We start from the raw sequence: 19,274 nt of genomic DNA on the forward strand, positions 1-19,274 counted from the left end.
TTTCAGTTGACCCAATAACAGAAAATCGTCGAATTATAAAATATCAAAACTAAAAATTCCCAAATTGAAACAGTACAAACTTTTAAAAATAAATATTATTTATTGATTAAAAATACAATTATAAAATATTTTGATGTAAAATTTAGGTTTGATGTTAAAAGTTTCTAAAATTATTGTTTGAATTAAAAAGGGCAATAATTTTTAAAAAAATCTAGAAATATCTTTAACTAATTTTATTTTTATTTCATATAGTTCGGATATTTTATAATTCGACAATTTTTTATTGGGAATTTTATTATTCGGAAATTTCAAAATTGGGAAATTTTATTTTCTGGAAAATTTTATCATTCGAGATTTTCCCAATTCAGGAATTTTTTTTTCGGTATTTTTCAGTTGACCCAATAACAGAAAATCGTCGAATTATAAAATATCAAAACTAAAAAATTCTCAAATTGAAACAATACAAACTTTTAAAAATAAATATTATTTATTGATTAAAAATACAATTATAAAATATTTTGATGTAAAATTTAGTTTTGATGTTAAAAGTTGATAAAATTATTGTTTGAATTAAAAAGGGCAATAATTAAAAGAAAAAATGGAAATATCTTTAACTATTTTTATTTTTATTTCAGATAATAATTCTGTCCGGAATTTTATAATTCGCGAATTTTCAAATTCGGTAATATTATTAAACCTTTCAGGAAATTTATTATTTGGATTATAAAATTTCAGAACTAAGAAATTCCCAAATTGAAACAATTAAAATTTTTATAAGTAATTCATGTTCATTGATTAAAAATACAATAATTAAATATTTTTATAAAAACATTATTTTTAATGTTTAGTGTTTCGATCATTATTGTTTAAATTAAAAAGGACAATAATTAGAAAATAATTCATCTAAGAATATATTTAACTTAATTATTGTTATTTTAAATTCAAACAATAATTCTGTCTGGAATTTTATTATTAGAGAATTATCAAAGTATGCAATATTATTGAACCTTTCGGGAATTTTATTGTTCCGGAATATTTTAATTCGGATATTTTATTTTTTGGTAATGTTATTATTCAGAAGTTTTATTATTTGGTAATTTTGAAATTTTACAGTGTCGTAAATTTGATTTTTCGGGATTTTTCAGTCGTTCAAATAATTATATAAAAAATAGGGGTTATTTGTTTTTAAATGGGCACCCTGCAATAAAATAAGTCTTGTTTAATATAAATATTTATATCTATCTCAGAGGCGTTTTAAAAACCAAGCTGAAAGCTATAATTATTCCTAAACTGTACATAATTACATTATTAAGTAAAAAATACTGAAGAATTGATTTGCAAAAAATACCAATTTTCTTGAATGAGTGAGGACAAGATATTCGTTTCTATACATATAACCTGATAAATAATAATAATTAATCAATAAATCAGTCATCAACTTCATTATGTAGTTCCTCACGTAGTTTACGCAAAACATCCTCTTTGTCTGACTCGCTGACACCTGTAAATGGTAATTATAAAAAAATATTTAAAATAAAAACCAAAAGCAAAAAATGAACCGCTCAGAGGTTTCGGTTGAAGATTATAAAAATTGTTATCAATACGAGCAATTTTCTTGAAACTAGGAAAAATAATAGTGTTCTGTAGGCAAAATATCGTGGTAGAATATTTTTTTTAACATTTGGAAATTGTGGGAGTTACGCCACTTTCATTTTTTTCAAGTAAATTTTTTCAAAATGCGATATCTTGAAAAAATGTTAATTTATTTTAATAAAACTTATAGGTTTTATGTGAAATTAAGTACTCTTTTTTAAAATAAAGGTGAAAAAATTCAAAATTTCGAGTAAAAAAATACAAAAAAATGTTTGATTTTTCGTTTTGAGCTCCTATGTTTTTTACAATTTTATGTTTAATGTAAGTTATTCATTATGCTTTTGTCTTTTACATAAAAAATTGTAACCTCTTTTCAAAATTTAATTTACCTATTATACACGATTTATTGAAACAAATTTAATTGTACCTAAATCATTTTGTTGTAGAAGCAAACCTATTTTCTCTTAAAATCGTTGTAATTTAATAATCAAATATTAGTAACAAAAATAGTCTAAATTTGAAAATGTGTGGACGGCATATTAAATGATAAACAATTAGAAAAAACTTTGTATTTTTTAATTGATATTGTTCAAACAATTTTAATAAATGAATAATTAGCTCATACAATATCGAATAGTGCTATTAAATTTGCTTTAACATACATTGCTTTAAAAAAAACCTAACCAGTATGGTGTTAAAAATCTCAAATTTAAATTATTTTTTTAATGAAAAATCGTATTTTATTTAAATTTTCACATTGCAACATAAACTTCTCTTACATGTAATATAATGTAATGATAAATTGCGAGGGCTTGTAATTTTTTCTACAAAAACTAGTATATTGACGTATTTGTTTAAATAATAAAAAAATCGAAAATTGGTAGACGAAGGTCTTTTTAATGAAGGATAAAATCATAAGGAATAACTTGCACATGAAAAAGTAAAAAATAGGAGCTTGTTAAAAATTCATTCTATTAGTTAAAGATTAAACTAATTTGTTCAACATTCGTTTTCTTAAATTAGAAAATAATTTACTTAACTCCAAATTTAAATAATATATTTTTAGCTAAATATAGATCGTTTCAGGTAAAAAATTCAAGTATTGAGTTTTTCAATAGGAATTCATCCCTTTTAGTTAAAAATTAATTCACTTTGATGAAAGTCAAAATTCTCTGTTGAAAATCATTGTCTTAGTTTAAATATGAACTTATTTGTTTAAAATTCGTTTTTTAATTAAACTTAAATTTCTTAACTCAAGATTTAACTAATCCATGTTCGGCTGAGAATTAGCAATTTTTAGTTAAAAAATCAACTGTTAAATTTTGCATTGAGAATTCATCATTTTTGGTGGAAAAGTAAACTGCTTAATTGAAAATTTAACTACTTTGTGAAAATATATTTTATTGGTATAGGATTAAAGGAATTTGTTGAAAATTCTTTATTTTTTAGCTGAAAATTAATTTTATAAATTGAAAATTTAACTATTCGATCATTGCTTGAAAATTGTTTTTAGTTGACAATTCCACAATTTGTTTGAAAATTAATATATTTTGATGCAACTTCGTCTTTTTTTAATATAAAATTAATCATCTAGATTGAAAATTAAACTGGTTTATTAAAAGTTACATAAAGTTGTCAAACATTTATTTTATTAGTTGAAGATCCATTTCTTTAGTTAAAAACTCAATTGTTTCAGCATTTATTTAAAATAGATATTGTTTTTGTTGAAAATTCAACAATTTGGTGTAAAATGTATGTATATTTTTGTAAATGTGTTTGTTTATAGAAAATTAAACTTTTTGATTGAAAATTTGTTTACTTGGTTAAAAGTTGAACTGCATTGTTTAAAATTAATTTTATTGGTTTAAGATTATACCAAATTGCAAAAAATGCATAATTTTATCACATGTGGAAAATTGATCGTTATTAGTTGAAAATTCAACAATTTGGCTAAAAATATATGCATATTGTTGTTCATTTTGGTGTATTTATAAAATTGATCTTTTTGATTGAATATTCAATTACTTGATTAAAAGTTAAACTACATTATTAAAAATTCATTTTGTTGGTTAAAGATTAAACGAATTTATTAAAAATTCGTTCTTTTCTGGTTGAAAATTTTCTTGACTGAAAATTGAACTATTACATTATTTGTTAAAAACTAATTGTTTTTAATTAAAAATTCCACAACTTGGCTGAAAATTCATGTATTTTGTAGAAAGTTATACTTTTTTGGTAGATACTAAATCATCTTAATTGAAAATTTGACCACTAGATTGAAATATTTAATTTTTTTATTAAAAATTCACTTGTTTAGATAGAAAATAAATTTTATTAACTCCAAATTAAAATAGTCAACTGCTTTATTAAAAAGCACTTTTTTCTTGAAAATTCCATTATTCTCGTAGAAAATTAACTAAATTGTTTAAAATTAATTTTTTTTTTTGAAAATTCCAAAAATTTGTTGAAAACTTGTTACTTTTTGGTTGTTACTTGTTACTTTTTTTAAATATAAAGTCAACAATTTCATTACATGTTGAAAATCGATCGTTTTCAGTTGCAAATTCAACAAAATTTATAAAAATATATGTGCATTGTTGTTCATTTTGGTGTATTTAGAAAATTAATCTTATTGATTGAAAATTCAATTTCTTCGTTAAAAGCTAAATTAATTGTTAAAAATTCATTTTATTAGTTCAAGATAAACGAATTTCTTGAAAATTCGTTTTTTTTTGGTTGGAAATTAATTTTCTTGACTGGAATTCGAACTATTTTATTATTTGTTAAAAATTAATTGTTTTTAGTTGAAAATTTTACAACTTACTTGAAAATTTGACCATTAGGTTGAAATATTTTATTATTTTGTTGACAATCCATTTTTTTTATAAAAAATTAATTTTATTAACTCCAAATTGAAATATTCAAATGCTTTGTTAAAAATTCCTTTTTTCTGAAAAGTTATATTATTTTCGTAGAAAATTAATCTGGTTGAAAAATTTTTGATTACAAATGAATTTAATTGAAAATTTAACGATTCTATTTTCGATTGAAAATTTATCTTTTATAGTAGACAATTCTTATTTTTGGGTGTAAAATTCAAAGGTTTTGTGTAGAATTTGCCTTTTTGGCTTAAAATTCAACAATTTCAATTTAAAATGAATGAATATTTTTGTAAATGTGTTTGTTCACAGAAAATTAAACTTCTTGCTTGAAAATTCTATTACTGGGTTTTTCAACAAATTTGTTAAAAAATTGTTACTTTTTGGTTGTTACTTGTTACTTTTTCTAAATGTAAATTCAACAATTTCATCACATGTTGAAAATCGATAGCTTTCAGTTGAAAATTCAACAATTTTTTAAAAAATATATGTATATTGTTGTTCATTTTGGTGCATTTAGAAAATTAATCTTATTGATTGAAAATTCAATTACTTTTTGAAAGTTAAACTATATTGTTAAAAATTCATTTTATTGGTTGGAGATTAAACGAATTTGTTAAACATTCGTTCTTTGTTGGTTGAAAACTAATTTTCTTCACTGAACATTGAACTATTTAATTATTTGTTAACAAATAATTGTTTTTAGTTTAAAATTCCACTACTGGATCGAAAATTATTGATGTATTTTGAAGAAAGTTAGTCTTTTTTGGTAGCTAATAAATCATCCTAGTTTTTTTAGATAGAAAATCAGTTTTATTAACTCCAAATCCCTATTATTATGAAAAATTCTATTATTTTCGTAGAAAATTAATCTTTTTTTTTAGGGTTAAAATATCAACTAGTTATTACATTCTTCTTCGAGAATTTATGTCTTTTAATTAAAAGCGACTGTTTTTTTATTAATAAAATGTTTTGTTAAAAATTATTAGTTTTTAAGCTGAAAATTGAACGATTTGGTTAAAAAGTGAGTTTTTTTTCGAAAATTTATCTGTTTTGTTGAAAGTTTGTATTTTTTTAAATAGAAAAGGTGTTTCTCTGGATTGAATATTTATCTCGTTTAGTAGAAAAGTTCCTTGTTAAAAATTCATGTTTCTTAATTAAAAATTTAACAGTTTTCTAAAAAATACGCCTTTTTTGTTCGAAAATTCAACTATTTATTCGAAAATTTGATGACTTGGTTGAAAATTCATCTTCCTAGGTTGAAAAATTGAACTATTTGATTCAAAACACAATGTATTTCGACTTAAAATTTTCATTAAAAATCACCCTATTTCTCTCAGTTTTAACAAAATCGCTTATATCGATAAAAACAAGAAAATATCCGCTGAGGTCTCGGTGGCGGAATTGGTAAACGCCTTACTAATACATAGTGGCGTTCCTAGTTCAAACCCGGACCAGAGCATATTTTTTTTGTTCTTCAAACATTATTTTTCCAAAGTAATCGACTTAACATAGAAATTTGTTTCAATTAAAAATGATAACATGAGTTTCTATTGAATAAGAATCTTACTGCAGTAAGGAATGATCCCAGAAGTGAGGGTGAAAAACGTTCCTCGTTGGGGATGATTTATTGAATTAATTCCCATTTCTGAACACTTATCATGAGTGCATGTTTCATTTACAGCTGCAACTGCACGTCTGTAAGTCAAGTCCCAATTATGGGCCCAAAAAGTACAATTTTGTTGTATTGATGTGACTATTGATTCGGTAAAGTAGATATAGGATCGACCATGGCTGCATATAGCTTGAGTAATCACTGTGGAAAAAAATATTCTTGTAAAAAAATTTAATTTTCAATGTAAAATTTCGATAATATCTTATCTAAAAAAAATTGGTGGGAGGAAATTTTTGAAAATATCGTACTGATTATTGTTGAAAAATATTTTAAAATATTTGAAATGATTTCCTACAATTTCGGAAAAAAATGTAGAAGGTTACAAAGAAAATTTTTGGAATTATGAAAAATGACAAGATTTTAGAAAAAATTCGAATAAGTTTAAGAAATATTCAGAAATTTTTAAAGGATACAAAAAATTGTATTTAAAACAAAATGTAGATTTCTGCAGATTTCGGACATAAAATTTAGAAGTTTTTAATAAATTTGTAAGGTTTCAAGAGCATTAACAAACTTTCTTAAGATTTCTGAAGAAATATAAAATGTTTTTTGTTTACCTAAAAAAATTATTTTTACAGAAAATTTAATAAAATTTTAAAATATTTAAAAAAATTTTCTAAGCATTTATAAAAATGTCTAGAAATTAAAAAAAAAATTAATAGAATATATATTTTTGAGAGAATAAAATAATTGTCTTAAGATTCCTTGAAAAATTTCAAATGATTCTTCATTTAAAAAAATTATTTTTTAAAGAAAGTTTCCAAAGGTTTCAAAAAATTCTGAATATTTTAAAAAGATTTCAAAATAATGAAAAATGTTGAAAGATTTAAAGATTAATTTGGAAAGCATATATAAAGTTATTTTAAAAAATTAGAATAATTTTGTAAAATTTAAACAAATTATCTAGAAGATTTTAAGGCAATTTATTAATTTTGCAAATTTTGTTAAACGTTCAGGAAAAATTCCAATTGTTTAAATAAAATATTTAGAATGTTTTAAGGCTTTAAAAATTTCAGAAATAATGACAGATTTTCCTAAAAGAAACTTCTCTTAAGATTACTTTAAATTCTTTAATGTAATTTATTTTGAAAAATTAAGTTTTTTAATGTAATAAGACTTTTAAACATTTGAAAAATATTCTAGAAATTTGAAAAAAATATAAAGAATGTAAATTTTTGAGAGAATAAAATATTTTTCTTAAGATTACTGGGAAAATTTCAAATGATTTCACATTTTGAAAATTTAATTTTGAAAGAGAATTTCAAAAGATTTTAAAACACTGTAGAAGATTTCTAGAAAGGTAAGAAAAATCGGCAACATGTTAAGGTATATTTAAAAACTTTTTTATTTTTAATAATCTTTCTAATATTCTAGAAAAAATTAAACTAAAACCTTAAAGCTTTTTAAGTATTCTGGAAGGTTTCGTGATACAAAAAAATCTTCTTGACATTGAAAAAGATTTTAAATAATTTCGTAAATTGTGAAAAAATAAGTGGAAGATTTTGGCGATTTTTTTATTTTTAAAATTTTTTGAAAAATTTCCGGAAAAATAAAAATAATTTAAAAAGATATTTAGAAGGATTTCAAATTTTCAAGAAGTCAAAAAGGATTTCAAAAATTCTAAAAATAATTTTAGAACAATTTACGGAAATTTCATTCAATATAAAATATTTTTCAAAATTGTAGGCTATTGGTTAAAAATACAACTATTTAATAAAGAACTAATCTATTCTGATTTACAATGAAACTATGTTATTGAAAAATAATTTTGATTAAACATTAAAATATTTCTCGGTCGAAATATAAACTATTACAGTTTTTGGTGAGAAATCGCCTTTTTTCGTTGAAGTTTCATAATCTTAGCTAAAAATTTATCTCTTTGATTGAAAACCTAACTATTTTGTAAAAAAAATCATTTTTTTGGGTCAAGATTTATAATTTTAGTTAAAAATTTATCCCTTTGGTTAATTTATCTCTTTGGTTCAAAAAGTAACTTTTTTTAAATTCGTCTTTTTTGGTACAAGATTAATATTCTAGTAGAAAGTTCTATAACTATTTAGTGGAAAATTAATCTCTTTTGATAAATACTTATCATTCTTTATTGAAAATGCAACTGGTTGAAAATATAACTATTTCATTGAAAATTCGTCTCTTTTGGTAGAAAATTAATTTTCTTATAGAAAATCCATCTATTTGGTTACAAATTTAACTATTTGATTAATAATTCATTTTATCGTTAAAGATTCATATTTCCGGGATAAAAATGTAAACTCTTTTGTCGAAAATTTGTCTGTTTTAATCAAATCTTTATCTTTTTGGCTAAGAATTGAAATAATCCAAAATCAATCTTTTTCGTTCGAGGATTTCACTATTTTGATGAATTTAATGGTTTTTGGTATAAAATAAAAATTTTTTCAGTTGAAATATGATTTATGCATATATTTTTTTTGTTGAGAATACATATTTTATGGTTGAAAATTCGACTATTTGGTTGAAATTTAGATTTGATATATCGAAAATAAAAAAATAGTTATTTGAAGTTTTTATTTTGTATTACAAACGAGGTTTTCTCTAATTAAAAACTTCCTGATTCTGAGGGCGCTAGTAAATTGAAAAAAAATTTTTTACCGTTTGATGGAATTGGTATAGGAAAGCGGCCTAATTTTACCCGTGAGCATCCTGGTTGTGTTTTACCACCATTTGGATAATAATCGACATGACCTGAAAAATAGAAAATTCAGACTTATCTATACTCTCTTTTAAAAAAATAATTCAATAATTATTTTAAAATACAACAATAAAAGAACAATACATGAATAGCTGCTAACGTATAGAAGATAAAAAAATCAATTTTATTTTAGTAAGCGACTGTTCAAAAACGGCACACTATCAAGGGGAATGGAGAGGTAACGCAGAATATGACTTCAGACATAAATATATAAATGTGAATAAAATTTTATTTGAAATGCTTGAAAAAATAAAAATGAGCAATTTTATTTTATAAGTAAAGCATCTAAATAAGACTTTACACATTTTTAGCCTATCATCCCCCTTTTCCCTCTTTTTTTAAAGAATTCCCTTTTATCACTGTTTTTTGGACGACTGAAAAATCCTGAAAAATGAAACTCCCAGCATTATAAAATTCCGACAAAAGAACATATTTGAAATATAAAAATGAGATGACTGAAAATCCCGAAATACAAAATTCTCAAAATTATGAAATTGCCGAAATATAAAAATCCTGTATTGGAAAATTTCCGAATAATAAAATTCCCGATTTAAAACAATTAGAAAGATGGTTATTTATTAAGTATTATTTAGTTACTAAAAATATATTACACAAATATTTTGATGAAAGAACATTTTTTAAAATAATTTTTCAGGTTTTTAAACATTATTTTTTTAAATTTAAAATAAAAAGATTGAACGAAATATATTTCTAGATTGAAAATTTTGTTTGGAAATGTAATTAGTATTTAAAACAATACAAAAAGCGTTATAAAATTAAAATTTTATCATTTTTTTAAATTGAAAAGAAATTTCTCGATAGATAAGTTATGAATTAAATTCTGTAAAGTTTGTTGGGAACATGTTAATAGGATCGGAGAAAATTTAGCAATAAGTTTCTTTTCGTTCAAGGCGCACGAATTTTTAAATTTATTTCTGTGATATAATTACTATACAATTATTTTTATATAAATCCAAAAAATAAATTTTGAAAACTCTGAAAATTGAAAAAAATATTTGTTATAAAAATATTTGATTATTGAATTTTTGAAAAATAGATCATATTTATTCAAAGACAGTGTTTGTAAGGTTTTAATTCGGGATTTTTTTCAGATAGTTTATAATGCGGCAATTTTCCCTAGGGTATTTTATTATTCGGGAATTCTAAAATTAGGTAATATTATAAGCTACCGGGAAAATTATCATTCAGGAATTTTCCAATTCCATAATATTATAAACTCTGTTATAAACTGTTTAGAATTCTATCATTCCGGAAGTTTCGGTAGAAATTTTTCCTTTTTTTGGTTGAAAGTGCAATTTTTTTATTGAAAATCAATCCGTTTTATTGAGGAATAAACTATTTATTTCTACTGATACTCAGAAATTCTACTTATTGGTTGAAAATTCCTTTTGCTTTTGGTTTAAAACAAATTGTTTTTAACTGAAAATGTAACAATAAAGTTTTTGAATAATAAGTTATCTTATTCGATAGAAACTCTAACTATTTGGTTAAAAATTCATTTTTTTTCTTCAAATTTGCCTTTTTAGGTAGAAAAGTAACCTCCTTGTTTAAAAATCTATCCATTTTTTGGATTGCAAAGTATTCTATTTTGTTAGAAATTTGTCTGCTCTTTAGTAGAAAAAGAAGCTTTTTGTATGAAAATTTATCTATCTTCCTGAAATAGTAATATTTTTACTTAAAACGTTAGAAATTTAATGCGTTTCATATTGACTTCAACATTAATATTGAATTTACTCTGTGAAAAAAGATGGTCTCCTTCGCTCCGCTGGGAATCGAACCGCAGGTCTTACGATTGCCGGTCAAGTGCTCTTACCACTAAGTTACTGTAGAAATAAAAAGAAAAAAAATTCACGGATGTGCCATACGGCAACGTGTTTTGTAATAAAAGTCATAAGATTTAAGAAATCTGTATTATCATCGGGGACGGTAATGACGGTAATGACGGTAAGGATGGTAATATTTCAATAAATCTTTTTTCACGAATAAAATTCAATATTAAAATTTTATTTTCAAAAATTTTGCATTTGAGGGTTAGCTTAGATCATTATTGTGTATATCTATTTTTACGCAATGCAATAAATATATTCAGCTGATCGGTCATTCCCATCACTGATGATAATACAGATTTCACAAACCTGATGATTCGTATTACAGAAAACCTTGCTTAGGGGCCGTGCTTAAATTACGTAACAGCTTAATGGGAGAAGAGGGTCGAGACATTTTGTTACGATTTGTTACGAAATGGCGAGGGGATCCTTCACTCCTGTGCATAATTTTTGCAAGTTGGCAAAGACTTTCACCTAAGGATTAATTATCTTCTTAGTCATAAATTTTATTATTTGTTCGAAAATTTAACAATTTTTTAAATGACATAGTTTTTTTGTTACAAATTCAACTGTTTTGTAACAATTCGTCTTTTTGGATTAACTTTTTTCGCAGAACAATAACCTTTTGTTAATTTTTTGGTTTTGTTGTTTTAGGGTCTGTAAATGATGAAGATTTTTTTAAATTCATGTTTTGATGCTGATAAGTAAACTGAAATATTTTTTGGATGAAAAATATTTTTTCTGAAAATCTATCTTTTTGATTTAAAAGTTATTTTTTAGTAAAAATATTGCATCTTTCTGGGACAAAAATGCAACTGTTTTGTTAAAACTTGAACTATTTCCTAGAAAATTGGCTTTTTGTTTAAAATTCGTATTTTTGTGTTGAAAAGTCAACTCATATCTTTTTGGATCAAAATTCAAATATTTTTTTGAAAATTAGTCTCTTTGATTTGAAAGTTCACCTATTTTATAGAATTTTTATTTTTCTTGGACAAAAAAGCTACTGTTTGGTTGAAAATTTAACAAAGTTGTTAAAAATTCATACTTTTTGGTTAAAAATTCGACTATTTCATATAAAATTAACTTATTGTTTAAAAGTCTTCCTTTGGCGTACGAAAATGAACTGGAATCTTTTTGGATGAAAATTTAACTATATTTTGAAGGGTTTCTTTCCATAATTAATCAGTTTTAGAAGAAATTTAATTTTTCTTAAATAAAATGCAACTTTTCGTTTGAGAATTCAACTGTTCTTCGAAAGTTTGTTTTTTAAATTTCAAAATTCACCTGATTTAGCAGGAATTACATCTTTTTTGGATAAAAATAAAACTGTTCGGTTGAAAATTCTTCTGCTTTGTTGAGAATTGTACTATTTCGAAGAAAATTGACTTTTTATTTAAATTTAATATTTTGGGGTTAGTACAAATGTCTTAGTACAATTTTCATCTTTCGTGGGTAAAAATGCAACTATTTGGTAGAGAATTCAACTAATTTTTTACAAATCATACTTTTTTTCAAATTCGTGTTTTGCATTAAAAATTCAATTTTTTCCTTAGAAACTTCTTTTTTGTCAAAAAATTCAATTATTTAAACATTTTTATTCTAAATAAAAATGTATCTGTTTTGAGAAAATTTTTATCTGTTTTGAAAAAAATGCAACTGTTTGGTAGAGAATTTAACAATGTTATTAAGAAGTCATCCTCTGTGGTAAAAAATTCGTTTCTTTTTTTGATTAAAAATTCAATTTTTTACATAGAAAATTATTTCTGGCTTCAAAGTTCATATTTTGATAATGAAAAGTCAATTGAAATCTTTTTAAAAAGAAAATTCAACTGGTTTTATAAAAATTTATCTTTTTGATTTAAAACTTCATCTGTTATAGAAGAAATTTCATTTAAAAAAAAACTAAAAATGCAACTTTTTGGTTAAAATTTAATCTTCTTTGCTAAAGTGTTCAACTGTTTCGTTTAAAACATTTGGTTGAATCAGTTTGTTAAGAAATTTTGATGTTGTTGAAGATTTATATTTTTACTTGAAAATTCATCTCTACAATTGAAATTTTAACTGTTTCGTAAAAAAGACTATTTTTATGATTAATCCTTTTAAGTTGAATATTCTCCTTTTTTAGTAAATAAATTATTTGCTGGGTCTGAAATTTCATTTCAGTTAGGTAAAAAGGCACCAGTTTCGTGGGAATTTAATTTTTTGCTGAATTCATTTTTTTTATCAAAAATTCATTTTTTGTAGAGAAAAGTCGTCTTTGTCTTGAAGGTTCAACAATTTTGATAAAACTTTATTTATTTCTTGAGTGAAAGTTTTTTATTTGTTGAAAATTCCTCTTTTTGGTTTCAAACTAATATTCTTTAAAAATAAATTCCATCTTTTTGATTGAAATATAAACTATGATACTTTTTTGTTGGGTACTTATCTTTTTAGTTTGAAAATTCAAGTATTTTTTGAAAAGCCATCTTTTATAGTAGAAAGGACTTTTATTGTTTACAATGAATTAATAAATTAATAAATTTGAAATTTGTATTAGAAATAACTGTTTTATGCCATTTATTTAAGATTTTATGTTAAAAGTATTACACGATGAAGATAACAGTATTTGAATGTTAATAATCAAGGAAAATGAAAAATTAGTCAAGGAAATGTCAGGAAATTTTGAAAATAAAGTTCTCGGACCCCCTGCCTAATTCTACTAGTAACAACTAGCAAAACATTTTAAGAAAATAAAGAAAACCTACATGAATAGGGAGGGGGGGGGTGTAGAAATATATTATTACGATTCGTAACAGGTAGGAGGAGGGGTCTGACAGAGGGGGCCTATAATCCGTAACGTATTTTAAGTACGGTCCCTTAGTGGTAAGAGCACTTGACCGATAATCCCAAGACCTCTGGTTCGATTCCCAGGGAAGTGAAGGAGAAGCTCTTTTTCACAGATAAAGTTCAATATTAAAATTAAAAGGAAACGAGAAAAAGTTAAATTAAAGATGGGGGCAGGGGGGAGGGAGTCATATTTGTGATGTCGCCCTGGGTGGTTCAAGCTTTGTATGATGATCTGTTAGAAAGAAGGGGTGGGGTGGAAAAAGGGTTCAAAAAAACTTGAAGATTTTTTTGAACAGCCCTAACGAAAAAAACTTAGGATAAAATAGATAAATACGAACCTATTGCTTCCGGTAACCCCAGTCCTATACTGGTCAATAATTTTCCATTAGTGTGAATCACATCAACGAAAGGGGCATCACTTTTGTCCAATAGTAAATCCTTATCGACATTACGAAAACACGGTTGAGCAGGATCTAATCCAGTTATCCTTTCGACTTTCCAGTTATTTGGTAATTTCGTTACTGAATTTGCTGCATAGCTAACAATATGAGCACCCAGACTATGTCCAATAAAATAAAGTTTTCCCCATTCAGGTGCAGCCGGCCCGTTAGAGTGTATTGTTGCATTTTCTATCTGCTCGAAAAGCCTTTATATAAAAAAAAGCTATTAGGTAGAATCAATTACAATGTATCTAAAAGGAGTGTGGGGCTAATTCAGCAGAGGGGCTGATTCAGCAGTGGGGCGAAGTCGACAGTGGGGCCAAGTTAATAATGGGGCCAAGTCGACAGTGGGCCCTAATGCCCTAACTTTTTTGACACAGTTTTTTCTGACTCATGGGGTCTCAAAATGTTAAGATATGATGAAAACCGACGAAGTGCAGTTTTACATAAAACTAAAAAAACTACAAAACTAAAACCTACTGATTATGGATGGCAAACTAAATTCTCGATATATAAATACACAATAAGTTTTGAACTAATTTTTAAAATTTTTAAACGACTTGATAAAAAGTGTCGGCTTAGCCCCACTCTCCCTTAATGAGTTTTTGAAAAATATTTGTTTTACAAAGTTATGTTTATGAGAGCATCCACATTAGGGTGGTTCAATTTTTTTCGAATTTTGATGCATATCGCCCGGAAATTTGTTTGAATATACAAAAAAATAATTATAAAAAAACGATACTTAGAGGTAGTGGCGCTTTAGAATACGAAAGACAGTTTTTGGATGAAGATTCATTTTCTCGGTTGAAAATTTAACTATTTTATTTAAAATTCGTTTCATTTTTGGTGGAAAATACAGGTTTTTGGTTGAAAACTTAACTTACTTAGTAGAAAATTTAACTATTGGGTTTAAAAATAAACGACTTATTTAAAAATTGAATTATTTTATTGCACGGAGAGAAATTTTGGGAGATTAATTCACGGCACTGCTCCTTGATTTTATTACGCTTTGGCACGAGAACTAAAATCTCGAAACCCTTGCTTTTAAAGCATAAGTCTTGAAGTTTGTGGCAATAGGCCACGCCCCTTAGCTCTCAGATATCGAATTCTACGTTTTTAGATCACAGAGTCCGAGACTTTAAATCACGTAAAAATTTTAGCTCTAAAATCACGCGTTTCCGTGAATTAATCTCGTGAAATTTCTCTCTATTCTTTTCTTTTTTTTTTAAACGACTTTTTTAAAAATGAAAATGTTGCTTTTTCATTTTTAGCTGGAAAGCTTAAGTAAAAAATTCAGCAATTTAGTAGAAATATCATGTATCTTGTTGAAAAATTATCTGTTTAGGTAAACAATTAATTTTGCTTGTTGAATATTTATTATTTTGGTTCAGAATTCAACTTTTTAGAATTTGTCTTATAAGGTTGAATTCCACTTGTTTGAAAATAGCTTTCTGAAATTAAAATTGAACGATTTCCATTTTTCATTAAAAACTGATCATTTTTTAGTTAAAAGTTTAACTATTTTGTTGACAATTCATTTTCTTGATTGAAAATTAAGTTGGTTTACAATTCTTTTAAAAACTCTATTATTTGGTTGAAAATTAAATTATTTTGTCATTGTGGAATGTTAATCTTCTTGGTTAAAAAATAATCTTTTTGATAAAAACTTTAACACTTTGGTTGAATGTTCACATCTTTTTTTTTTAAATTCACCTATTTTGAAGATTCATAATTTTAGTTTCAAACATATTTCTTTTGTTGAAAATTTAAATAATATGTTAAAAAATCGTTTTGTTTATTACAAATTGAATTCGTATAGTTGAAAATTCGTCTTTTTTGTATAAAATTAAATTGTTTGGTATATAAATTCAACCTTTTTGCCCAAAATGGAACTGCATGGTAGAAAATTCCTCTGTTTTAGTTGGAGATTCAACTATTTTTTTGAAATTCATCTTTTGTGATTGAATTCTATGGTTCCTCATTTAAAATTAAAATATTTTTGTTGAAATATGAACTGTTACATGTTCCGTTGAGAATTATTTTTTTTTTTGTTGAAACATGAACTACTTAGTTGAAAATGGAACTACTTCGTAAACAATTAATTTTTGCGTTGATAATTAATGATTTCAGTTGAAGATGCAACTATTTAGTCGTAAATTAACTTTTTTGTTGGAGAATGTAGCTATTCCAGTTTTGGCTAATTATTCAACTTATTAAAAAAAATTTTTTTCTATTTGAGTAAAAAATGAATCTTATTTGTTGAAAATTAATAATTCTGGTTGAGAATTCAACTATTTTGTTAAAAATTCGTTTTTCTCTGTTTAATTCAACTAGATCATAATTCGTTTTTATTTTTGTTTAAAATTCAATTTTTAAAAGAAAATTTAACTATCCTCTTCTTAGTTGAAAATTAATCATTTTTAGTTAAAAATTCAACTATTTGGTTGAAAATTCATCTTTTGGTAGGAAATTAACCTCCGAGGTTGACGATTATTCGTTTTCGGTTAGAAGTTCGTCTTTTTTATATGAAAATGTATCTCTTTTTGTAGAAATTTCGCCTTTTCATCTTTTTTGCTTTAAAATGCATCTATCTGATTGTAATTTTATCTTTTTCGTTTGAAAAATAACTTTATTATTAAAATCAAAATTTTCATTTTTAGTTGCATTTTTTTCCAGTAGAAAATATAACTATTTGGTTGAAAACTTATCTGCTTTGTTAATAATTTGTCATTTTTGGTGGAAAATTAATCTTCTTGGTTAAAAATTTAATTATCTGGTGAAAAATGTATATTTATATATTTTAATTTCTATATATTTTGTTGAAAATTCGACTGCGTTCTTGCTGGTTGAAAATTGAACTACTTTGGAAATTTTTTTGTTGTGTAAAAGATTGATATTAGCAAATTGAAGATTGAACTATTTTGTAGGAAACTCATCTTCTTTATTTGAAAATTCAACAATTTGGAGGAAAATTAAACTGTTCTGTAGAAAATGTCTTTTTCTATTGAAAATTGATTTTTCTTTATGAAAAACTAACCACTCCATTTTTTAAATTTATTTTTCAAATTTAAACATGTGCATTATTTGTTTAAAAAACCCAACTATTTAATAACTTTTTGTATAATTAGTTTAAAATTCATTTTTTTGTTGTTAAAAAACTAATATTTTTGATCGAAAATTCATTTGTTTGGTTAAAAATTGATGTACTTTTTTCAAAACTGGACCTTTTTGTTACAAAAATAAGTGGCTGGTAAAAAATTTATAAATTTTGCCTAGAATTCAAATTTTTTAGGAAAAAGTTAAACTCCTTGGTCCAAAAAACCTAAAATAAAGAAAATTAAATTTGTGGACAAACGATACAAGCTACGAGAATAAATAAGACAAAATTCATTCAACCAAAAAAGATTTACAAATTTTTCATGTATGTTTTTTTGATAGGAAGCGTAGTCTTTCTTTAATCATAACGAACAAGATTAAAAATTAAAATATTATGAATTGTAATGATATAAATTTATTTTAATGATACATGTTTCAGTGCAAGTAAGAATGAAATTTAATGCAAAATAAACAAATATGAAAGTAATCATGATAAATACAGTTCGTGCTTCATTTTGCAATATCTGAATAAGCAATCCTAGGCAGAGTTACATAAAAAATGTATTATATTTTATATAAATGTGTTGAGCATAATGTAAAAACGTTCAAATTGTAGACAAAATCGAGTGCGAAGCACGAGATGTGTTGAGAATATGTTCGTTAAAGCCAAAAGAGCTTTAACAAAAGAGAGTTCGAAATCTGAAAATTACAGTTGTCGATCGGTTGACCTTTGATTTTAAAAGGTCTGTGTAAGAATGTGGGAGAAATGCAAAGTCCGACCGCGAAGCGCGCGATCAGAATGTACCCACGCAGCGGGTAGATTGTTTTCTTTTGGCTTTCTTCACATCTTGTGCTATTTTGGCCAAAAAAAACATACATTTTCTTTTTTCAGCCAAAAAATTCTCTTTCAGTATTTTAGTACATTGACTTTGAATAATTTCAGAAAAACCACCGTCATTGTGTCAATTTTGAATTTTTTCGAAATTTTCCAACAAATTTTGAAAGAGGACGAGAAATTTTTAATCATAGTATGCCTCACCTACTTGAAATTAATTTCGTTATCAAACATTAATAAGCATAACATGACGCAAAACGATTTTCAGGCTAATGAAAATTAAATTGCATTTTATCTATTCTGTAAGTAGAATCATTTTGGTTTAATTACTGTGCTATTAGCGAGCCAACGACTTTTGTATTGACTGCTGCTCTATAATAATTCCAGGTATTGCTGCCTTCACTCCAGTCAACGATTATAATATTGACGTCACTCTGAAACAAGATTGCATAAAAATTAAAATAAATAAACAATTAGGAAATTTGAAAATTAAGATTACTACAAATACTGAAAATTTATTTTCTTATAATTAATTTAAAGTAGATTAACAGGGTGGATAAGGAAACATTTTTTGTCTAAATTTTCATATGAAAACAAGTAATCTTTATTGAAGTAAAAATTATTTTAATGTTTTAATGAAAATAATAGTTTAACGCTCTGTATGCTGTAAACTGTTTAATTAATGATTTATAATTAAGTAACGTAGATTGATTATTTACTTTGAGTTAATTTAATTTAATACTAGCTATTATTTTTATGATAAAAATTTATTTTTACTTTAAAATAGCTCTATTGCAATTAAATACTTTTATTTTTTATTTTGTGATATTGTGAAATAAGTGTATAAATTCAATTTTAAAAATTATATGTACACATATATTTTTTAAATTAGTTTAAAAGGTTATTAATCAATGAAATGTATAGGAATGCAATTTCAAATTTAAAAAAATATATAATGTGAAAATTATTTAAGTGTTTCAATGTTAATTATAAATTATTAACTAATTCTCTTACAAGTTAAATCTTCCTTAGTTTATTAATTTTTTTACATTACTCTATTCCAATTATATAGTTTTTGTATTTTTTGTTGATATTGTGAAATGAGTATCTGCATTCTGATTTCAAAATTATATGTAAATATATTATATTTTTTTCATGAAATTAGTTGAAAAAGTTACTAATAATTTAAATTCTGAGAAAAATACGAGGTAAACATTATGTGAAGGTTTTATTGAAAAAAATTGTTTATTTTCTTTTATACCAGGTGTATACATATGAAACCGGTATTTTTTCAAGAAAAAAACACATTTATTTCAAGAGAATGATAACAAATATTTTATTCAAAGTATGCGCCC

The 19,274-nt window shown here is 24.4% G+C and overlaps 1 protein-coding gene across 1 annotated transcript in view; it reads right to left on the reverse strand.

Moving 5' to 3' along the window:
- Positions 1 to 1,095: 1,095 nt before the first annotated feature.
- The window catches only part of LOC117177156 (pancreatic triacylglycerol lipase-like), a 32,831-nt gene continuing 14,652 nt past the window's right edge, over positions 1,096 to 19,274 (reverse strand). The window contains exons 2-6 of the mRNA XM_033367661.1: positions 18,250 to 18,353; positions 13,887 to 14,194; positions 8,776 to 8,868; positions 6,043 to 6,288; positions 1,096 to 1,501 (exon numbers count right to left, since the gene is read on the reverse strand). Of these exons, the coding sequence (XP_033223552.1) occupies positions 1,428 to 1,501; positions 6,043 to 6,288; positions 8,776 to 8,868; positions 13,887 to 14,194; positions 18,250 to 18,353 (825 nt within the window). The 3' untranslated portion in view covers positions 1,096 to 1,427. The remainder of the gene's footprint in view (positions 1,502 to 6,042; positions 6,289 to 8,775; positions 8,869 to 13,886; positions 14,195 to 18,249; positions 18,354 to 19,274) is intronic.

Source organism: Belonocnema kinseyi, chromosome 7, assembly GCF_010883055.1.
Source record: "Belonocnema kinseyi isolate 2016_QV_RU_SX_M_011 chromosome 7, B_treatae_v1, whole genome shotgun sequence".
NCBI classification, from domain to species: Eukaryota; Metazoa; Arthropoda; class Insecta; order Hymenoptera; family Cynipidae; genus Belonocnema; species Belonocnema kinseyi.